Source organism: Trachemys scripta, chromosome 7 (assembly GCF_013100865.1).
Source record: "Trachemys scripta elegans isolate TJP31775 chromosome 7, CAS_Tse_1.0, whole genome shotgun sequence".
Classification (NCBI taxonomy): domain Eukaryota; kingdom Metazoa; phylum Chordata; order Testudines; family Emydidae; genus Trachemys; species Trachemys scripta.
This window is the reverse complement of record NC_048304.1, coordinates 119,447,579-119,472,023: the sequence shown is the minus strand read 5'-3', so window position 1 is coordinate 119,472,023 and position 24,445 is coordinate 119,447,579. Positions and strand designations below refer to the sequence as shown.

The window sequence follows — 24,445 nt, the reverse complement described above, 5'->3', positions numbered from 1 at the left end:
GAGTGTCCCTGGAAGTCCCTGCCATTTCCTTCCTTTATTCACCTTCGGAACTCCTCTGCACCGCTCCCATCGGCTTGACTCATCCTTCCTTTTTTTAAAATGGGGGCAACATCCAGACTCCATAAATGCTGATCCGTGGGGGCAGGGGACGCTGTATAGCAACATGAAGGACTCTGCTCTCCACTTCCCCACTGCTTCCAGCCCATGCTAACACTGGAACGCTGGAATGTCCAGACTGAGTCAGACCAGTGGTCCCTTGAATCCAGCACCCTCTAATCATCAGTGGCCAGTATCAGACACTTCAGAGTCCAGGCCCAAGCAATGCCACTCCCCACCTCCGAACTCATCTCTCCCGCAAGGCAGAGCATTTGCCAATCCAAGACTGACTATTTGCATTGTTAAAAACACTTAAGTATATACTTAATTGCAATGTATGACAATTATTGCATGTTAAATAAATGCCAGCTAATTATTAAAACATATTTAATGATGCTCAGCAGCCATGCATTAGATTATCCAGCCTTCTACCTGATTGCTAAAGCTCATTAGTTATGTGCTCTCAAAGCAAGGGATATTTAATTAACATGCAGAACAGTGGGGAGGGAAGGGGGCAAACACATTTGTTTCAGTAATCACAGTGTCTCGCTCGTGTGGCATGAAGCTTTGCTTTCTGTGCCTGAGATTTATAATCCGAGCAGAACAGGAGATATTTTTCATTCTCCATCCATCTTCTTTCAGGTTAACTCCTTGCCTTGATGTGCTCCATCAAGAGGATAATATGCTCATGATTCTGCTGTGCTGTCCTTGTAAGCGAGGACCTTGTATTTTGGAGACTATGTTTGTATTTGCCGTGGTTGTGCTGGTGACTGGATGGGTTACCTTGATAATTGTATTGAGGGTGTAATCATCAGAAGGGAGAGGAACTGTGGAGGTTCACACAAGGGGTATAACTAAGAGTAATATGAAAGGAAGAAGAAACTGCACTTCCCCTCTCTCATAATAAATGAAAAAAGGTGACTGCCAATGAAATAATAAGGCAGAAAACTTAATAATAGAAGGGAAGGGTTTTTTTGTTTGTTTGTTTTTATACTAAACTAAACACATGTTAACCTGTAGAGCTCAGTGCCACAGGATATTACTGAGGACAAAAACATAATCATATTGGGGAAAAAATAGGCATTTATATGGATATTAAGAATATACACAGTTATGCTAGACAGGATATGAAACGTAAGCGACCCAAACATTGATGCTTAGGAACACAGGAATGAAAGAACCAGCATATTGGATCAAGTCCTGTAGTTCAATATCCTGTCTCAGACAGTGGCCAGCACCAGATGCTTCAGAGAAGAAACGCTGGAGCCGGCAGCTATGGGATAATGTGTCCACAGGGAAAGTTTCCTCCTAACCAAGTTTAGCAGAAGTGGGCTAGTAATCTAAGGCCCTGACCCAAAGCCGATTACAAAGTCAATGGAAAGGCTCCCATTGATTTCAACAGGCTTTGGATCAGGTCCTAAAGCATGAGGGTTTATATCCCCTTCATGGAACAAGCCAACTACTGACGGGGGCTTAGTAGAAATTTCCCCCCTTTGGATGCATCCATGGACACGTGTCCATTCCCAAGGTTAACTCCTTCCTTAGAAGCAGCTGGTCCAACAAGGACAACTGGCCTGATCCACTGTGGTAATTTGTAGGTCCTTAATGAGATTAATTAAACAAAGGGTAATGTGGGCAGAATATCAGGGGAAACTATCTAACAGAGAGATCGGTATGAGGGTGGAATAACCTCCCAGGGAAGAGGAGAAAGTGACAGCCCTTGAGCAATGGAAAGCTACAGTCGATTGATTTAAGTGCCTTCTCTGTGCTGAAGCTCTAGTCCACCAGGGAACAGACTAGAAGATAGTGACGCTACCTTAGGGTGCTCAGGACGGAGAATCACCTTGTTCCCTCTGCCTCCAGTGAGAGAAAGTCAGCTCCCTAACACTGCCAACCCTGCAGCCACTCAAGTACTCCTCAGGGCTCTGCCAGCCCTTCTTTGCCTTGCAGGAACAAAAGGTATACCCCCGCCCCCGAGCCCCTCTACATGCATCACCTGCAGTCATGCACTGCTCATAGGGTGACCAGAGGTCCCGGTTTTATAGGGACAGTCGTGATTTTGGGGTCTTTTTCTTATATAGGCTCCTATTACCCTCCACTCCCATCTCGATTTTTCACATTTGCTGTCTGGTCACCCTAACTGTTCAGCCCATCACTGGACACACAGAAATTACCAGGTTCGCTGTTCCCAAAGGGAACAAGACATTCTTCAGCTTGTTTGATTCAGCTGAGTCACAGTTTGCTTAATACCACAGCACTGAGATGTACAGTACACTCCCCATCAGGGGCGCCAGAACAGTGGGGGCCTGGGTGAGTTACAGGGGAGAGGGGGTGGAGAGGAGTGAGTGGAGGTGGGCCCTGCTCACTCACTCCCGTCACAGTGGGGCAGCAGGTGGCCTCCCCCAGGGCCAGGGGTCTCTGCTCTATTCTCCGAAGGTCTGCAGCATTTGAATCCCTTGGGACAAGGAAGGGATTCAGATAACACAAAGGTTTGGATCATAGGGTTTTGGGAAATCAGGAGTATGCTGTCTACTGTAAAAGGAGAATAAGTTTATTCACAAAGAACAGAAATCCCAATGAGAAGTAAGCGAGACTACTGGACACAGAATGGTTGCGAAAAAACGAACCATAAACTGCAATACTAGGTACACTCTTCTCAATGGTTTACCTGTCCTATTGAATAAAATAGATTTTCTTCCAAGGATTCAGTCTTTGACAGAGGTGCTGGTTTTCAGTCAAAGCCAGGATCCAAGTTTTCATGAATACCCCAGACCTTTCAAGGAATCCCATAGTATTGGATCCCCAAATGGCTCTCTCAAAACTCATTGTGTTGTCTCCATAGTCAGGAGGACGCTTGCTGTTCTTCTCTTCCTGTTGAGGGATAGGTCAGTGGTTTGAGCATTAGCCTACTAAACCCAGCCTTGTGAGTTCAATTCTTGAGGGGGCCAGTTAGGGAACTGGGGTAAAAATCAGTCTGGGGATTGGTCCTGCTTTGAGCAGGGAGTTGGACTAGATGAGGTCCCTTCTAACCCTGATATTCTATGATGACTCCCCATCCCCCAGTCAACTCCTATTTCAATGGGGCTTCCATTGCTTTGGTTTACAATGCTTAATCTACATATGAACCTATGTAATGTATGTGACTATGCTCCCCTTTGTCTGGCAAAACCAGTTTTTCACCTCTACTAGGGATTAATACCTCAATAAAAACTATAAGGACATATTTTCCATATATAGATCTACTTTTTAAATATAATCAGTACATACACATTGATACCTTACAAAACACTGTTTATGGATGGCTACCACAAAAGCAGTGTGTTAGTTGTGTTAGTTTGCCAGGCTTGATAGGAGTTGCTGTTATAGAACAATGAACCGTTTCCCAGTTGGCACTAAGGGGTCCCTAGGGTCACAGTGACTTAAGAAGGCTTTCCCATTTCTGATTTCTTCTATTCTCTGTCAAGAAAGTATTTGCTACATTAAACTGGGAGTATTTTACTTGTAAGAAAGGACATGTGCAACCCATCCAAGTAGATCTCAAGCAGTAGTTGCCAAGGTGAGGGTTGGCGGGGAGCCAGTCACAAGTGTGGCGATATCTTTTTGTTAGATCTGGGCTCAAACTACAATTTTTATCTATCGCAGGTGCTTACTGGCCCCTGTTGCCATAGTACCTGAGTGCCTCACAATGTTTAATTTATCTTCACAACACCTCCCTGAGGCCAGGCAGTTCTATTATCCCCATTTTACAGATGGGAAACTGAGGCACAGGGAAACTAAGTAATTTGCACACACTCACACAGGAAGTCTATGGCATGGATTGAACCTGGCTCTCCCAAATCCTATGTAAGTGCCCTACCACTGGGCCTTCCTTCTCTAGATGTCTGCTCCAGCCACCCAAAACTCTAGTGTAGCTAAACTCCCATGGAAATCAACAACCAAACTCCCTTAAACTGTATTTGAAAATACCAGGCTTGGTGGCTTGGGCACATTCCCACTTTTTAACTGGAAATAGTGTCAGAAAAAGCAAGTAGGGATTACCATTCGCTTGGGTTAGTATCAATTATTCTGCCACTAAAAAGAAAAACACATGACCTTTTTAAAGAAAGCACCTTCCCTTCATTTGCCACTCACGGCTGCGAGTCATGTTATTTACCTGTCTCCACGTGTTCCCAGCGTCCGATGAAACAAACATGCTGATGTCGTTGTCTGACAATTCGGTACCTATGTTACCTGTAAGGAGACCATTATTCAGTGCAACAACATTGTAAGGCATAGGAAAGCGAGCTGCCTCAGTGGTGTACTTGTTCTTTACCTTTTCCGAAGCAAAGGATTTCAGTGTTGGGGAGGGGGGAAGAATTGTCATCTTAGTTTGGCAAGGAAACGTAATTACAAGATCAAAGTCCAAATACTTCTATTTCCATGCACAGTGGAAATGCAATAGGCGAAATCTGATGTCTACAACACTTTATGTACAACAGATAGTAACTGAATGTTTCATACCAGAAGCCACGATAATGCTAGGGGCAGTATCTCGGCTGGCGATGTTTCCTGACGTGTACGGGTTCTCGGAAACCTTTAGGTGAAGGTGCAGCGAACAATAGGGCTGGAGAGAAAGGGGGTGGGGGAGGAAAAGACAAGTCATAAAGGGCATCCCATGCAGTCTCCCTTCCCAATGGGCATTCGTACATCAGAGTGATGGCCATGGAACATCAGAACAGAGGACTGGAAGGGGTCCCCTGCTATTGTGGACAATCTGTGAGAACCTAGCTTTTCTTACTCCTTCCCTGAAGGCTCCAAAAAAGCTCATTGCAAAATAGAAACAAAAACAACAAAGCTGGAAGCAAATGGAACGCCAGCCCGAGGGACATGTGCCAGCCAGTCTGTGAACAACAGGGTAACAAGGTCTGATGATACCATTAGCACAGCTCTGCGAGCGAAGCACTGCAAGCTGCTACGTACTGACACGGGCAGCCTAATGAAAAGACAAACCCCAAACTGTCTCTCAAACCCTGGCAGTGACAAGCTGGTTCTCTCTCTCTCTCCCACTCTTTTGATTCCTTTTATTTAAAGAGATCTGTTCCATGCCACAGTAACAAGGCAAAATTGTAAGGATAATAACAAAGAGGAGAAGAGTATTAGATGCCTCAGCTGCATGGTGCATGCGACTGCTGGTATTATTCATGATTATTATTATTTAAAAAGCACAGAACATATATCCTGAGCCAAGGAGGTTGCAGTCTCAGGGTCTGTTCTTGCAAACAGATCCACACTCAAGATGCCTCGCTCCCATGCAGTGTCCAATTGGAGACAATGAGCCTCTGGGAGCATGGATCTCTTTGGCCTTTTGCATCCTGTGTAAAATCCTCCAGAGCACCAAACCCAGAGGGAATGAGAGTGCTGAATAGGGAAAGGGCAGAGGAGGGATAGAACAGCAAGACAGTATCTGGGTGGTTTGGCTGAGGGGAGAGAGAGTGTTTGGTGGACTGGAACTAGGGGAGAGCTCCATGCACACGGAAGAAGGCACCAAGATCTGAGGCTGGGAGAAGCATGTAGGGGGCAGGGGCTCGGTCTTCTATGTTTGCACAGTGCCTGGCAGACAGACAAATTAGAGAGGTGAGAGCACATGAAGCCTCCACTGAAACTAACAGGAGCTGGAGTTGCTCAGGTCTTTTCTCAGGATTTGGTCCAGAGTGCATGTAAGTACGATCTCTACCACGTGCATCTGCAAAGACTGGAGGAACCACCCAGACCATAAGTGAGAAACAAGGGTACACCCACCTCCCTCCAACACCTTTCAAGGAGTGGGAGGAAGATCATGATTAACCAGAGAATGGGCACCATGCCCCAAAGTGATTCATAGAAGTTAGACATGGATGAGACCCTGCAGTGAACACTAGAAACCACTAACCCAGGAACCTATCCTTGTAACAAACCCCGATGCCAACTCTGTCCACATATCTATTCAAGTGACATCATCATAGGACCTAATCACATCAGCCATACCATCAGGGGCTCGTTCACCTGCACATCTACCAATGTGATATATGCCATCATGTGCCAGCAATGCCCCTCTGCCATGTACATTGGCCAAACCGGACAGTCTCTACGCAAAAGAATTAATGGACACAAATCTGACATCAGGAATCAAAATACTCAAAAACCAGTGGGAGAACACTTTAACCTGCCTGGTCATTCAGTGACAGACCTGCGGGTGGCTATATTACAACAGAAGAACTTCAAAAACAGACTCCAACGAGAGACTGCTGAGCTAGAATTGATATGCAAACTAGACACAATCAACTCCGGTTTGAATAAGGACTGGGAATGGCTGAGCCATTACAAACATTGAATCTATCTCCCCTTGTAAGTATTCTCACACTTCTTAACTGTCTGTACTGGGCTAGCTTGATTATCACTTCAAAAGTTTTTTTCTCTTAATTGGCCTCTCAGAGTTGGTAAGACAACTCCCACCTGTTTATGCTCTCTGTATGTGTGTATATATATCTCCTCAATATATGTTCCATTCTATATGCATCCGAAGAAGAGGGCTGTAGTCCACGAAAGCTTATGCTCTAATAAATTTGTTAGTCTCTAAGGTGCCACAAGTACTCCTGTTCTTTTTGCGGATACAGACTAACACGGCTGCTACTCTGAAACTAGAAAGGTTGTGATTTACTGAGTGAAAGGAAATATCTGCAATGCTGTACAATAGCAAGCTATTTTCAAATGCCAATCTGTTAATGGTCAGCATTGTTTTAGGCCTTCCTTTGGCTAGTTCAGGATGGTCACTTGGAGCATAATATTGTCCCTGTCGTGGACACATTTGTGCCTCTCCGAGTTTGAAATGTGAGTCCTGCAATGAGGATGTCAACCACCCAAGTCAGCAAGTACCACTCCCGCAAAGGTGAGCCCAATGGCCGTGTGGGGAAGAGGGAGGTGAACTCTTGCTGATGGGACCCAAAGGAAAAGGCCAGGGTGGCATGGGTGGGAGCATCACTAGACAAGCAGAATATGCCAAACGCCATAACCGCAGCTGACAGTCTTGTAGGGTCAGACTCCACGGCAATCCAGAGGAGAATTCTGGGAGAAAACCCAGTTCGGCTAAGCAGAAAGGCACTCAGGGAAAAGGGATTCTTCCTTTTAAATTTCTATCCCTTCTGAAGGGCTAAAGGGGGAACGTGTTTTTCAAACCACAATAATTAATGTTGCCCTCTGGCATTTTGCAGAAGGTAGCTAATGGAAGTAATTCACCCAATCCCCCGCTCCAACAGAGATTAGCTCGCGTCTTAGCCTTCAATCCTTTTAGATTGTGCTGCTTGAAGTTTCCTTTTATCTTGTATCTGTATCACTTCATAGATACATATTATATAGGTGTAAGCTCTACTGATGGAAAGAGCTATATAAAAGACAGCTATTATTATCATTGTTATTACATAGATACAGGGTATAGACAACAAGTACTAAGACCCAGGGCCCCAGTGCAAGAGTTGACATGCTGCCTATCAAGTGCACAACCATTTATTCATCATAATGCAGTAATGCCTAGAGGCCCCAACGGAGACCAGAGCACCACCTAAAATCTGACCTTTCCTCTTCACCCACACAGCTAAAACTACTGCTCAGCTTCTCATCCTCTTGCCTAATGCAACCTTCTCCTCTCCGGCTTTGACAAATGCATTCTTGCCCCATGTACATCCATGCAAAGGTGTCCTGGCTTGTCACTTTAACCCCCTCGCTTTGCTTCCCTCCCCCGACCCCACCGCATCAAACACCAGCTTCCGGTCTCCGCTTTTAGGCCTATCCCTGCACAGCCTATCATCTCTCCTATGATACTGAGACATCATTAGTTGTTATTAGGAGTTATTCGTTTTGTGGTAGCGCCTAGGAGCTCTAGTCATGGATTCAGACCCCATTGTGCCCACACGAAGCTGGGTAACTAACACCCTGAGGTTCCTTTGCAAGTCCCAGCCTAAAACCCTGCCCCGATTGGGCACAATCTCCTATTTCTATTGCACTTCCACAAGCCCCTTTTCCCCAGGCTCTTTCTGAACAAAAATGCCCCCCGGAGCCCTGGTTTCTTTGGAAGCCTCTACTACATTTCTAGCAGCTCTGCTCAACAAATCTTTTTTCTAATCTCTGCGCTCTGCTTTCTGTGACTGGCACGTCTTGAGTCCTCACGCTGCACAATCTCCGCACTGCCATTAGCTCCAAAATTGAAAGAAGACTTTTAACAGCTTGGGTCTCTCCTCCAACTCAAAGCTTGTTCCTCTCTTATTTTGCATCACCGGTGCATTTTCTGTACAGTTTTCCCCATTCCTTTCCCCAGCTACAAGGCTCTGACTTTTATTCAACCAGCGAAAGGAAAACTGGCAGCTGGCTCTTTCAAAAAGATCACCTGTCCCAGTACATGTTCTAGTAAGTCAGTTTAGTTCAGGTTTCTTCTAATTCCTTCCTGGCAAATTTCTAGCTTAACCTGTGAGCAAGACCTTCCGTGCCCTATTTGGTCCCTGATCTGCTGGTTTTCCATCCCTTGATAATACCTAAGCATGAGGAAGTGCCCATACCGGCTCAGCCAACGGGTGTGGCATCCTACCTGTTTCTATTATTTGACACTCCAGGGGAAGGTTAAAAAACAAACAAGCCCCTCTGACCACATATTTCACGTGGCCAGTTTGTGGAATGCTGTAAGATGGGTGAGGGATGGCCACCTTCCTTCCCCTTCCCTATCCCTAGAGCAGGGCCGGCTCCAGGCACCAGCTTGTCAAGCAGGTGCTTGGGGCGGCCACTCCAGAGAGGGGCGGCACGTCCAGCTATTCGGCGGCAATTCGGCGGACGGTCCCTCACTCCGGCTCGGAGCGAAGGACCTCCCGCCAAATTGCCGCCGCAGATCGCAATCGCGGCTTTTTTTTTTTTTTTGGGCTGCTTGGGGCAGCCAAAACCCTGGAGCCGGCCCTGCCCTAGAGGCAATGATCCAAAGATGACTGAAGGCAATGGACAGACTCATATGGACCTTAGATCAGGCCCTGGTATTTAGGCCTAGTTCCCAGTCCAATGCGCAGCAGGGAGCGCAAGGTTGTTGCTCTCCAGCACTGAGTGGAGGCTACGTGGGATGGGAGTTAAACAGGAGACATAGTCCCCTGCAGCGAGTGGAAATAAACAAACCAGAGATGTGCTTGTTCCATTAGTCAAGAGAGCAAGCCGGGGGGAAATGGGGCAAGATCTGGACGGGGAATGGGCACGTGTGAAGAAATTTAAACGCAACCCACAGAGTACAAAGAGATGCTTGGCCGTGCAGTTCCCCCTCAACCTTACAGCTCCTAGTAGTCAGGAGTAAATTGAAAGCTGGCCAGCAGCACGGCCGTTTCATGCAGGCCTGAGTTCCCCAGGTCCTGTTCCTGCCCCATCACCTCTCAGCTTGCTCTCAGATGACGTACACTCAGCCACAGCACTGTATGGGTTGAAGCCGGGTGTTGCCCTTGGCTTGCATAGCTATGATCCTGTGGATAATCATGATGTTATCCAAACCTTTGCTATCCAGTTCTTAAGAACAGCATTTAAGAACAACCGCACTGATTAACCCTTTGTCATCAGGAGCTGCCCTCTCCCCAGTGTAAACGGCTTATGACATCATCGCACTGCAGGCAGTGTTACTAGTGTCATGGGCTTTGTAAATCCAGTCGCTAGCCCAAGGGCACAGGTAAACTATGTTGTGGCTACTGGCGACTCAGCGACAAACTGGGAAAACCTGTGGGCTATTTCTACAGCTGTCATGACAGCTGTTACATCGCTGTTGCAGGGATGCAAAGCAAGCCCTGATATTGGTGAGGCAGTGTAGTCCAATGGGCTGAACCTGGGGCCAAGAGTAAATAGCGCTACAGGGATAATTGGTGCTGTGACACTGCCCAGCTGCCCTTGGGCAACTCACTTAACTTCTCTAGGCAAAATTCTGCTCTCGTTCACAGCAGGGCAACCCCATTGAGCTCAGTGCGACACCTTCCCCAGCTGTAAAATGGGGATCATAACAACAATATACCTAACAGAGTTTCCCAGCACTGAGTGGGTGCTGCTGTAATACATAGAATAACAATTACTCAGTATGATTACATGCAAGATTCAGAAGCTGAAACTGCTGTTGGTTTATCGTCAGTCTTACAGAGCTGGGCTCCCACACCAGAGCCCAAACCCTCCAAAATCCTAACCCTAGTTTCCTTCAGTCTGCCAGACGTTCTTATAGCTCTCTGATTCCTCCATTACTTTGAAGATCCTGGTGCAGGACTGCTGCTCATTTCAAGTTTGACTCTCTGGGGAGAGGGAGGCAAGGAGCGTAGGTGGAGTGGGGAAACGTAGGGCTCTGTCCACTAGCTTCCCACCTCTTATGTGCCACAATTAGGGGCTGGCTACCTGCTGTGGATAAAATAAGAACCTGCCTCGTTCTGTGCTCAGAAATCAAATCTCAACTTTTCTGAAGGCCTATAAAATCCACTTATTTTTCTTTGTTTCATTCCCACTCCCCCCATCCACAGTTCTTGCCAGTTTTGCAGAAACAGAAGTACTACAACACAATAATAACAACAATTACCACCTAACTCTCATACAGCACTTTTCATCAGTAGATCTCAAAGCACTTTCCGAAGGATGTCAGTATCATGATCCCCAGTCATAGATGGGGAAACTGAGGCACAAAGAGGGGAAAGTGACTTGTCCAGTAAGAGTTTTGGGTTGCGGTATGTATTTTTTTTTTTTTTTTTTTTAATATTTCTTGCCTTGACTAGAAGCAGCAAGTCCTGAAAATCTTACAGGAGAAATTGTTCTCATGAGATGCTCTGCTCGGTTCTGTACACCCAAGAGGCTCAGATAACCTTTGGAGAAGTATCTGCATTTGGTTGTGCTGATCCAATCTGCGCCTTGAGGGATGTCCCGCCACCCTAGTAACCTTCTCTTAATGTCTCAGTCATTTCTGTGCAAAAGTCCCACTGTCCTGTAAATAGGCTAGTAAATCCCTGGGTACCCTGCTGAGAAAGTACATACCCCACACGCAAATGAGCTGGGCTACTTCTGCTGGGGTACATAAAAAAAAATGAGGAGCATCATTACCACATGGGATTTGTGTTACAGGAGATGGGCCCAAACCAAAGCCCTGCCCCAGATCTGACTTTCACAAATGGCCATTATATTTATAATAGGCTGAGCCAGAACCCTTGGCTCTAAATGCACTTGGATCTGACAGTAAGCACTTCCAGACAGACACGATGCACCCATCACAGGTATTTAGTATATACTGTTGCCATAGCACTTTGGGGCCCCGGTCAGGGATCGGGACCCCACTGTGCTAGAGGCTGTACACACATACAGAGAAGATGGTCCCTGCCCCGAAGAGTTTACCATCAAAGCCGATGAGAGACAGCAGGTGGCTACAGCAAAGAGACAAGAACAGCGAGACGATTATGGAGATTATGGGAAGTGCTTCCTGATCCTGACTGGCTCCCAACAGTCAGAGCTGTGGGGGTGTCCAGATTACTATCTCAATCTCTGTATGGGTATGCCGATGGAGGTGAGACTATGATATTTATTTTGAAATGGTTGCAAAATTCCATAGAAACTCCTCTGAGTTCTGTTTTGCTAAGTTATATATACACCTCTACCCCGATATAACGCGACCCGATACAACACAAATTCAGATATAACGCGGTAAAGCAGTGCTCGGGGGTGGGGGGGTGCTGCGCACTCCAGCGGATCAAAACAAGTTCACACACACACAAACACACACACACACACACACACACAGATTTTTGTAATGTCTTGACTGCCCTAGTCTCTGGCTACGTAACATAAATGAAAAACAAGCAACATATAATAATAAATTACCTACAATGGACACTACAAAGCCCCCGTCCCACTTTTAATTCTGCAGCCTGTGCCCATCTCTGGCATCCTTCCTGAAAACTCCACTGGTCCCCTGCTGGCACCTACAAATAGCTCGCTCACCCCACCTAGTGTGCAGAATTTCAACTACACAGTGACAGAGTCCGTATCTTCACCTGCTGTCTAAGAGGAGATCATCAGCTCTGCAGAAAGAAGCCTCATTATAAAATGTTTCCTTCATTAAAGATAAATAAATAAAATAGCCGCTCTTCCTATAATGTCTGGCTGCCCAAGCCTACCATCACTGTGCCCTTGTAATGAAGATTCCTGTCCGTACCATACAGCATAGCCATGAAGACCAGTCCTATTTTTTTTTTTTTTTAAGTCAGGATCATCTTTGTGTTGTTACCTGGGGCAAAGTTATTGTTGTTGTTTTTTAAAGCAGCACTTACTAGGAGGCAACGAACAGGGTTTCCTCTCAGATCAGTGTCTGGAGCCTGTAGCAAGCGCCAGTCTCTTCCTTTGTTGTAGGTGATGAAAGTTTTCACTTGGTTGTCAATCTTCTTGTTAGCCAAGAACATTCCCTTTATCCCTGCTACCTAGGAAAAATTGACATGGCTGAAAAAAATATATCAATTGGACTCCGACCTTTGGTGTGCACATGTGATTTCTGTCAAACTCAGCAGGGAGTCAGTCACAGCATCCGTGTGATGGAGTCAAGGGGGAGAATTGCCAATGGGTATTAAAAGGAGGAAAGTTATGGGCTTTGTTGGAATAACACAGAGAAGCGCTGCAGATGGGAGAGAAAGCTTCTGCTTTCGAAGGAGTGTGGAAACCTGAAATGATGTAGGTAACACTCAGTACAAGGTGACAACCCCTCTCTTTGGTAAGAGGAAATACACCAGGAACAGTCACTCGTTTCTCACTGCTGAGTCAACCACAGCAACTGCTCCCTTGCAAAAAAAGATAATAATTAATACTTTGCATTTCTATAGTACCCTCCGTCCAAGAATCTCAAAGTGCTTCATTAATCACTGGCATATTAACCTTAGAATCCCCTGCGTGTATTTTTATCCCAATTTTGCATGTGGGGGAAACTGAGGCACAAAGCAGCTACAGTGACTTGCCCAAGGTTGTGATAGAGTCAGAAATAAGAATCAGATCTTCTGACTCCCTGTGCAATATTTTATCCACAAGGCGAGGCTCCCATACTCAAAATCCCGTGGGGGTTGTGAAAAGATGCTGTGTGCTTTGTTAAAAGGTGGATTACATCTAGAGTCCTGTGAGAATCAAGCAGGAAAATATCTTCGCTTTGCCCAACGCACCTTGCAAAACATTCCCAGGTTGTTCAACACACTGAAAATCAATAGTGCAATATCCATTGTAGCTTGAGAGCGAGTCTGTTCGGCTGTCGCTTTATAAACAATGAGAACTATGATGGGATTGGAGGGGGGAGGGAACCTTCTATCTGCCATCGGGATGGTTCAAGTGTCCTCTTCATCTCTGCTCTGATGGCAGGGAAGTGAAGGAATCGATACACAATGTCAGCTGTTGGGCCATTTTATTCACAGCGGTTATTACTTAATTGGCACCAAACTGCAAACTCCTGCAGCAGAATCAAGAGCTGTTTTGGCCTCAACTTACTTCACGACGAGCTTAGAGGAGAAGTTCCACAAAGGGCTCTTTTCATAGCAGTGGAGAGTAACAAGACACGCAGGAGAAGTTATGCGGTACCTGACAGTGAGGGGACTGGCTTCCCTCCATGCCTCTCCTAGAGGCCCCATCCTTTCCAGAGAAGCCACCTCCCGCTCTCTCTGCATAAGATTCACCTGCCATATATGCTGATCTTCCCCATGCCGATTCCATTAGTCTCTACCATGCATTCTCCCCTTCCCCCTGTGATACACAAACTGGTTGCCCTGCTGCAGACAACCTCCAAGCATGTTGTCCCAGCCCACTTTTGAGACACCTGGTCCCACATTCAGGCTTTCCCTGCCATGATGGAGCTTGCCCCTTCCAGTACTACAATAATACTGCATCATGTGACTCCTCCACCATTCCTGAGGCACCCACCTTTCCCTTAGGCTATCCTGCTCTGGGACATCCCAGCTTCACATGGACCTTTCCCTGTCCTGGGAGATAAAGGGGTAGCCCCTCCCCAGAGGATCAGAGGTGGGGGTGACCTATTGTGGTCTCATCCCTCCCAAGTTGTATAAGAACTGTGGTCCTCAATCAGACCCTGGTCTTTAGTCCTTCTCCCACCTCATGAAGAAGAGAGATGAGCCAATGGGGTGGTGGCCTTTCCTGGGCTCACCTTTACCCCAACACCTGCGCTGAGAAGATCAGCACCTTTCCCTGCCCAATGACTTGCTGAGAGGGAAGGACTCTGCTTCCTTTCTGACTTCTCCCCAAAGAAAGGAACCTTCCAGACTCAATTCTCCTTCCATTGGAGCAAGGGCCTAGCACCAGAGGACAACTCATTGGGCCCAATCCTCCTCCCCACTCAGAGAAGGGAAGAACTGGCAAGCTCTTGTTTCTCTCTGCTCAGAGTCAGCATTATGATTTGTGAGACCTCAAGCAAAAACAGGGCCTCAAAGTAGGGTTGACAGCGCTCCAGGATTGTCCTGGAGTCTCCAGGAATCAAAGATTAATTTTTCATTAAAGATGATGTTATGTGATGAAACCTCCAGGAATACATCCAAGCAAAATTGGCAACCCTACCTTGAAGTGTTGGTAGGTGGGAAATCGGTCCTTGAGTTACCTCCTCCCGGTTTGTTGCTTAAGGAAGGAGCGGGTGGAAAGGGACCTACAGTTTGCAGTGGAGCACAAGGCCTCCAAAATATCAGAGCCGCTAGCACCCCTTTCTGTTTGTGCCTAAGGCCAGTCTTCCCTCTGCTGTAAAAAATGGAACTATTCCCTTTGGAACAGGGTCTAGCCCCTTTACTCACATCCAGTAATGTCTTATGCCACAAACCGTCCCATCCATTTCAGGGGCACTACTCATGAAGTGAGGTACTACTCGGCGTGAGTAAAGGAGGCAGAGCCTCGCCCTTTGTGACATGTGAACCTCACACAGGGCCAGACTCTGTTGCACTTACTGACAATGAGTAGCACCTTTCTCTGCTTATCACCCCACTTCATGGAGGGTCCGATGCTTACTCACACTGAACAACACGGTACTCCTCAGGTGGTGCCACTGAATTCAATTGGGACTGCTTGGGGGTTGAGGCCTAACGCCTCAACGGTATTTAGTCGCCTAGCTCCCCTTGATTTCAAGGGGTATTAGATGCCTAAATATCTTTGAGGACCTGAGCCTAAGGTCCTACTCACGAGGAATAAGGAGATCAAAATCTGGTCCTTATAATGGAGCCAAACTAACTAGAAAATTAATATTTGCTATAAATACAGCCGGAATACTACATTTTAAAAAATGTAATCATTACATCTGACGTGGGTTTTCCCCCCAGATTTCTGGTTTCTTTAAAGAAATGGAAAGATACCAAAATAGAAAAGGTTTACTGAGTCTATCCAGGGGTGAAAGTAAGTTAAAGGACTTACCGGTACGCCCTGAGCAGGGGCGTGGCCTCAAACGGAAGAGGCGGGGCCTTTAAATCACCCCCACAGCTATCAGCTGCAGAGGCGGCTGGGGGGCTCAGGGGCGATTTAAAGGGCCCAGGGCTTTGGCCACCGCTACCGCAGTGAAGCTCCGGGCCCTTTAAATCGCCGACAGAGCCCTGCCGCCGCTACCCCAGGGCTCTGGCAGCGGGGCTCAGGAGGTGATTTAAAGGCCCTGGGCTCCAGCCGCTTCAGGGAGCCCCGGGCTCTTTAAATCGCCAACCTGGGGAAGCCGGTCCAGTCCGGTCCGGCACGGCGTACCAGCTCTTGCCAGTACGCTGGACCGGACCAGCTTACTTTCACCTCTGAGTCTACCTGTGTCACTGTGTAAATAGCGATGACTGAGAATGTAACAATATCTCTGCCTCGGCTCTCACAGCCAGGGCCAATAACTCCATTTGTATTTTCCTTTGTTGTTCTCTCGAAATGGTTGTACTATAATCCCTGGGAGATGTTCGCCATAAATGATTAAGGAGCATTTTATATATATATCAGGTGATAAATGTGTTCTGAAGTCCCATGAATTCTTCTTTTATGATTCCAGTCTTGGGCTGGGACTCTGAGTCTTTTCCCAAGCAAGCAAAGCGTAAATTGTGTTGTCATTTTTAGACTGGTTTATCTTGGGAAAGACCTCACGGAATATATACGCACCCACAGCAGGGAGACACACACATTGTATACAGATACAACACTGTATATGCCCCCACTGCATACACCCCAACAGCAAAGACAGATACACACACAAGACTGCATATGCACCCATGAAAGAGACACACTGCTTACATGCCCACACCAGATGCATCGACACTTGAAAGACACAAACACACACTATACCAAACAGACAAACTCTGTGCACAATGCAGACTGATATACACTGTGCACACACACCACACACAGTCCACATATTCAGGCATGCCCAAAAGATACCTGCACTACACATACCATTTATACACTGTTTACACACTCCCATTAGACAGACACACACTCTGTGCACATCTCAAACTGACAGGCACAAACATTTCACATACCCTACCCGATCAGATACTGCATACAATTCACACACACAAGGCAAATACAACACCCGCACACTTCTACAAGCTATGCACATACTACACACTACGCGTGCTTCTACATGCTGCATATTAGACAACGTACGTCACACTGGAGACACACTACAGGCATCGCCCCCACCACACAACTACTGCAGATTGACACACGCTGCACTGGGCACCATTAAAAACAAACACACTATTTGGCTTTAAGGTTTTCTCTTTTTTTTTTTTTTTTTTTTAAACCAGTAGGTCACTTATTATGACTTTGAGCAGGTATTTCCCTCTCTGCGCTGAGCCCAATATCCTCACTGGGTGCCCTGGGGCTGGAGCAAGATTCCATCCACTCTCCTCCCAGCACATCCCCACCCCACATGTGCAGGGGCGGGAGTAGCAGCAGAAAGACAGATGCTGTCTCTGGCTCCAGTGATGCAGGTAGCCCATGCATGGAAATACGTCCCCATACTTCCCATGCATGGACTACAGGGTTCATAATTGATGCAGGGTTCATAATTGACCCATATGCTCTTTGGACCTGATCCACCTCCGGCTGAACTGGAGAGATTCCTGCTGATTTCAATGGGAGCTGAATTAGAGCCACAATGGGGAACAGGGCCACAACCAGTAATGTCTCACCTGCCTACATCAAAAGGTAACTGCACACGTTATTCACAACACACACTGTCCAAGCACCAGTGCAGACTGTCAGGGAAAAGATATGGAGGGGAAAAAAGTACTCTAAGGGAAAATAAATCTATTAATAAAGACAGAAGGGGATGAAATGAATGATGATGACTCAGAAACAGCGGGTACACCAAATATTTTTCTATAAATCTGTCTTTAGCAGAAAAAATACAAATCTAGACGATTGGCGGCGGCAATTAGGAAAAAAAAAAAAAAAGCCGCATTGGCGGTGGCAGTTCAGCGGCAGGTCCTTCGCTCCTAAAGGGAGTGAGGGACCTGCCGCCCCCGAATTGCCGCAGGTGCCGCCCCTCTCCCTTGGCCGCCCCAAGCACCTGCTTGTTAAGCTAGTGCCTGGAGCCGGCCCTGTCTAGACCATTAGGAAATAAAAAAAATAACTGAGATGTGCTTTTTTGCAAGTTCCTTACATTTCTCTAGAAAGGGGGGATAGCTCAGTGGTTTGAGCATTAGCCTGCTAAACCCAGGGTTGTGAGTTCAATCCTCAAGGGGGCCATTTAGGAATCTGGGGCAAAAATCTGTCTGGGGTTTGGTCCTACTTTGAGCAGGGGGTTGGATTAGATGAGATGAGATGACCTCTTGAGGTCCCTTACAACCCTGATATTCTATGATTCTAGTCAAGTCCAATAGAGGGGTAGCTGGGTGAAATGTAAGGGCTCATGTCAGGCAGGAGACCAAACCAGATGATCTAATTGTCCCTTCTGGCCTCAGACTCTGTGCATCTATGCTGTATTACGAGAGCTCTGAAAAGCAATTCCTTTGACAATATGAATATATACTGGTGGAACTGACCAAACATATCCTAGCTGCATGATTTTGATTAACTGTTTTGTCAACATTTTAAATTTTGATCAAAAAAACAAAGAGATGAAATTTTCAGTGAAAATGACATCATGTTTTCCGCATGGCTCTATATACTAGTGAGCTAGCCTGGATATGGATCCTTGGGCATTTAAGGGAATGAGCAAAACAAACTTACTGTTTCACTAAGAGTAGGTCAAAAAAAAATGTCCCAAAACTGTGTGGAAAAAATTGGTTCTCTTTTGTTGGGAAATTTTGAAATTTGAACATTTTCCATCATCTCTACAATAGTAATACTCATCGGGCTCAGTCCAATCCCCTTTGAGTGATGCAAAGCAGACGTACCTAGGTGGAGGATCTCGCCTAATTATTCTATACACACTGCCACCCTCACACCCTCCACTGAAGCCAGACAAGTTTACACGTGACAAGCACCCCTGCCCCACACACACCAACTTGACCCCATCCCAGCACCAGTACACTGCTGCAAACACAACACATCCACTCTTTTCTAGAGGCTGCTGTCCTCACACCAGCACAGAGTTTATAGGATTTCTACTTCTTTTTAATTTGCCTTTGGAGTTTCTTTCTTTCTATTCTTCATCTCCATTTACCCCCAAACACTTATCGTTTGCAGCAGTCCTAGTGGGAGATTCACGCTGGATGGCTTCCAGCTCTCCTCCAGCCAGAACATCAGATTTCAAGGGAGGTTTGTGCCAGGCTCAGTGTCAGCCAATATTCTTTCTATCTAGGTAATCAGCAGAGCCAACGCTACCAGTCTGATCACATTAATTTCAATCCCAGTTCCTATCATCTGTCAGCCTAATAAAACAGAGACTTTTATTTCCCCCTGGGATGTAGGACACCTTTATGTAATGCAGTGAAACCACTCCTTGAACTGACAGTAATAAGAGGCAACAGCCTTTCCACGGGCTGCCAAAGTTGCAGATAGATTAATAGTGAAGACCTCACAAGGATGAGGAAATGGCACGCCCATTCTCCTGCAATTCACCTGCATTTATACAGCACCCGTTCGGGCTTTCTACATGGACATCTCAAGGTGGTTTCCAGTTAAAGGATATTGTGACAAAGTTCTGTCCTTGACTCCGTGGGTCCTGTATTTCCTGATAGATTTTGCTAGCCTCAGAGGCTCATTGTGACCCTCCACATAGCCCTTCTCTCTCTAGAGGCAAGGGTCACAGTCTACTGAGCCATTTTCATCATAAGCCAGCAAGGGAGGTAAGGAGAAACAACCCTCCCTGATACAGTCTCTGTTGTCTCCCAGTATCAGTGATTAATCAGGGAGGGGAGAGGAGAGGGGAGCCCGGGCCCGCCCTCTACTCCAGGCTCCAGCCCAGGGACTCTAAAATTAGCAGCTATGGAAGCTGACTTTTGTGAAATAGGACATATACTATTCCCTGGGCTACTTCCCCACAGAACCCTCCCCTCTCAATATCTTCTTCACAATTACCTCAGGGCCTCCTTCCTTGTACCTGATACTACTTCATTCCTCCAACAGCACAGCTCCCTCCTATAGCTCCTGGCACCCACACTGCACTGACTAACTGGGAGGCTTTTAACTAGCTCCAGCCAGTCCTTGATTGGCTTCAGGTGTCCCAATCAATCTAGCTATCTCCACTACCTTCTAGAAGGATCTTAATTGGCCCTGGGTGTCTTGATTAACCTGGAGCAACTGCCATTTGGTTACCATGGTACCAGGGATTTGTTTAGCCTGGGGCTAACATACCTGTTCCTCACTACTTTACTGTAGTCATCTGGCCTTGCCCCATCACAATATTCAAAGTCAGTCCAGCTCATGGAGTTAATACTCAGGTAAAAGTGCCTTCCCTTTTACAAGGACTCAATATTATTCAATAGATTTCATCCTGCAGGATGGGAAACCACCTGTTGGACACCTAGGATGAGAACCTCGCCCTACTCCAGCCCCTTTGTGTCATGCAAATGAGCCAGAGTGCCATAAGGGGCCCTAAAAACCCAGGTTCCATCCAGGGGAGGATTCCCACCCTTCAGGCACTGCAGAAGACAGCTACTAGTCTGCCTTCCAAGGACACCTTTGCAAGGTCTGGCATAGGGAACTGCTAGGGGAGGGTCAGGGTGACACAGCTCCGCTGAGATTCTGGGCTGCTCAGGGCGGTAGTTATAACCTAGATAGGTGCTCAGAGGAGTCTAAGTAATACCAGGGGCCATTCCAGTCCCCAGAGCAACCCAGGATCAAGAGGGTGTTACATGTGGCTTAAAGCTGTCATTCCCCCCTCGCCTCTTGACTATGAGTTCTGGGCTGTGACTCTTAAAGGTGCAGCACAAAACCGCTCATCCTTGGGACTCTGTGGCCCTGGGACTGCACCTAGGCAGGGTGTTGTGTGTTTTATGTGATCACTAGATTATGGCTTTTACAGTTTCCACAGCAGGACTTCTGGCTGAGTCAGCTAAAATTCCTCCAGGGGGTTCCCAGGTCGTGAATGTCGTAGCAACTGCATGGTGCTGTAGAGCTGTTGAGCATCTTATGTTGAGCATGGGCTCCCCTAAGTGTATGATAATGTTGAGGCCAGATCTTACATGGAGGTACCTCCTTCACCCTTGAACCTCCTTGTACCTTCACTTTGTGCCTACTTTGTACAACACTACAAAATCTGGGTTCTTTGAGGTTCTTGGATAAAAGGCATTGTACCAGTCCAAAGTTATGTGATGGTGTTCAGCCACATAATGTCTCCACTAATCACACTTGTGGTACAAGGTTGTGTGCATTCATCACAAAAACAATGTTATTGGAACAGCGCGAACTCCCAGGATGGGATTGCGTCATTAGCACTCGTGACATACCTCATAGAGGTCAATCATCACATTACCCTCCAGCCCTCGGCTACTCTTGACATTCTCCAAGGCCAGCGTGAAGTAGACCCCTCTGGTGTCAGATATATAAAGGTTGTACGTATCGTTCTGGTTCCACTCCTGCACGGCTGCAAACACCTGATTCTCATCCGTGCTGATAACGTGCATATCCTGGGGAAAGGACACAGAGGCATGTTATTGTAGGACAACTCAGTTGTATCAATTCCAAGGTCAACACAGGTTGAATCCTGGAAGATCAAGGGCTGTATTCATTCTAGAATCTAATCAGAAATTGTAGACAATATTCTTGCAAGTAACATATTCCCTCGTCGGCATATTTTGCATGTTCTCTCTTCTGCCTGTATGCAGAAGTAATTAACTGCGGAGGTGTTAATTGAACATGGGAAACACTTTTAAGCACATTATTGTACAGTAGCAGTTTGTGAGGAGGGGTGGCGTATAATATCGGGTGGGGTTTTTTCCCCCTTGCTACATCTTAAACGTGAAATGTGATTGAAAAGGAAATCACTGTACATTACTGAGCTAAGAGGAGAAAACAGCCACATCTTATGCATTTTGTGGGAGTTCAATGTCCCTCAAAAATGTACAGATGCCAGAACTGCTAGTGAAATTCTATGGCCTCTGATGTTACTAATTAATTAATTATATCGCCATAGCACCTAGGAATCCCAGTCACGGATCAGACCCCAGTGTGCCACACCCTGTGCAAACGTATAACAAACAGATGACCTCTGCCCCCCAGATGGAATCGATCAGGGGTTCTCAAACTTCATTGCACCGTGACCCCCTTGTGACAACAAAAATTACTACACAACCCCAGGAGGAGGGAACCAAGGCCTAAGCCCACCCAAGGGCTTCAGTCCCAGGCCAGGAGCCTGTAACCTGAGCCCCGCTGTCCAGGGCTGAAACCCTCGGGCTTTGGCCCTAGGCAGTGGAGCTCAGGCTTTGGCTTCCACCCCATGCCCCAGCAAGTCTAAGCCAACCCTGGTGTTGCAACCCACTTTGGGGTCCCGACCCACAGTTTGAGAACCGCTGGAATAGATAATCAGAAGGCTCCCTTCTGGCCTTAAAAATCTATGGAGAAAAAAAAAATTCTAGGTTTTCTTGGCACTGGCTAACCCTCAAAAGGTGGGGGCGTTCCCTCTTGCTCTGGACCGACATCCCAAAGGTTGGTTGCTTATTTGAAACTCAGCCAAACGTTTAGGACTGCAAAACTGGGAATTTTATCAGAGGTGGATTTCTTTGGCTATGATATTTCCTCTTGCTTCTGCTAATGCTATTAATAGCACACAAATGAAATGTCCTGATGGGTTTTCACACTTCTTGCTGAAACATGGAAGTGTGAAAAACAATGAGGAGAAAAATTCCAGTTAAAACCATTTTTAGTATATTCACGGTAAATATCAAGTAAAGGTTAAGCTCAGTTCAGCTCAACTGGTTCCTCCACCCTAAATTTTATATCTGAGGGATAAATATCCACTTTGACTTGCTTAATTACATCGCAGTAATGAACATCTCAAAATAATCTGGTATTTCAGGCAAATAGACTAGGTTACAGTCTGAGATGATGTAGAAGACGGGATAAATCACACTGGCTTGCAACGATTTAGGGTGTATGTATACGGCAAAAAAGGTGTGTTTGTAACTGGGGTTAGCTAATTTGGGTTAAAACAGCAGTGAAGACACAGCAGCTCAGCTTTTAACTCAGGTTAGCAACTCAAATTTTAACTTCGAACCTGGAGTTAAACTCTAGCTGCTCAACCAAAGTTATAAACCATGTCCTCATTGCTATTTTAATCTGAGTTAACTATTGTGGGGTAGCTAACCCAAGTTTTTCCCCAGTGTAGACATATACTAAGAGTCCCTTATGTGTATACACACAGACACACGCACTAGGAGTCACTCAGCCAAATTCAGAAATAATGTATTACTGAGGTTGTAACTAGAGCTGCTCAAACAGTATTTGGCAAATATACTCTTTCAGGAATTTCACCATTTTTGATCAAATAGTTTATTCACCCAATACTGATTCCCTCCCCCCCCCCCATATCTGACCAGTTTTAGGGAACACTGAAGGCCATTTCACGAATGCCGGTGAAATTAATCAGGTCACTTATTCGCTGAAAACTTTTCTTTCTAAACTAGGGTGAGTCTCAGTAAATGAGAAAATCCAATGAAGGCTAAGGGAATCTAAGGCTATGTCTAGTCTGCAAGCACAGGGTGTGATTGCATTTTTAGTAGACACACATGAACTAGGTTTAATCTAGCTGTAGACAAGCTGTGACAGTTCATGCTTTAGTTGGGGCTGTCCAAGCCCGTCCAGAACACTGGGTAATTACTTGTGGTGCTAATCCGCTCTGAAGCTTCACCACTCTGGTGCCCAAGCAAGGTAGATTAAATGTAGCTTGTGTATTTCAGCTAAAGATGCATCCCACCCTGTGATTCCAGTCCAGATGTTCCAATAGTCCAAAGGAGTGTAAATAAAGTGAGTCTAAATTGGTATAACACACACATTACAGAGGCCGGAAGCAAGTATACATGACGTCAGCTTACATTTGCCTCTGCATGTGTCTGTTGTCCTATATATGCCTGCACAGTGTAAGCACATGATGGACAGGGGCTGACATACATGTATCAATTGTGTGCTGTGTTAGTCCAAACCCTTCTTGGGACTCAGTCAGAGAGTTTCCCTAGATGCAGCACAGCATGGTGGATTGGACATTAACATGCCGGTCTAGTGCCTGCCCTTCCTGTCTTTCCACAGACAAGAGAAAGAGCAATGTTATGCCCAAGAATTTGATTGGCTGTCTAGGAAAGTCTAAAGGCCAAAGCTTTCTGAATTGTTAACACAACGCGACTGCCCTTTTCTCGCTTGGTCGGGGATCTTTGCCTCTTGGCAAGTTTAATAGCAGGAATGCAATGCAGCACCGATCCTTTCTATCATTATTAAACTCGGAACTATATACATGACTTGACTGTATGACAATCACATTGTTTTGTCTGCCTTCATGTTTACAGCTGGTGAATAAGCTACTCCAGATCCAGCACAAGATGATGGCCGGAGATTTAGGTATGTCTAGAAATGGGGTGAGTTTAAGCAGACTGCACCAATGAAATGTTGTTAGGTGTCCCTGTGCTACTCTGTGATGAATACTGTTAGCGAGATCATGAGCCACCTATTACAGGTCATGAAGCCATAGTACAGAATGGGGAGGGCAACTCAAGGTTTCCGCTCACTGTACCAATTAATGTTCCTTAACCCAGTCCCAGAGGTACCATCTCCCAGGGTAAGACAAACTTATCAGGTAAGAACCAAGTAAGAGTTCACAGCCCTTTGCTCAGACTTGTAACCAAAGCATTAATTATTGGCAGCAGTGATTGTGGGGTTTATGACAAACTCTGCCCACAGAAGCTGGACTGCAACCCACCAATTCATGTCACCAAAGCCACCA

The 24,445-nt window shown here is 46.2% G+C and overlaps 1 protein-coding gene across 3 annotated transcripts in view; it reads right to left on the bottom strand.

The window, feature by feature from the left end:
• The window catches only part of SORCS1 (sortilin related VPS10 domain containing receptor 1), a 408,602-nt gene that overhangs the window by 63,958 nt on the left and 320,199 nt on the right, over positions 1-24,445 (bottom strand). For all 3 annotated transcript variants that reach the window (XM_034776637.1, XM_034776634.1, XM_034776636.1), the window contains exons 9-12: positions 20,964-21,143; positions 12,411-12,557; positions 4,597-4,699; positions 4,250-4,326 (exon numbers count right to left, since the gene is read on the bottom strand). In XM_034776637.1, coding sequence (XP_034632528.1) covers positions 4,250-4,326; positions 4,597-4,699; positions 12,411-12,557; positions 20,964-21,143 — 507 coding nt within the window. The remainder of the gene's footprint in view (positions 1-4,249; positions 4,327-4,596; positions 4,700-12,410; positions 12,558-20,963; positions 21,144-24,445) is intronic.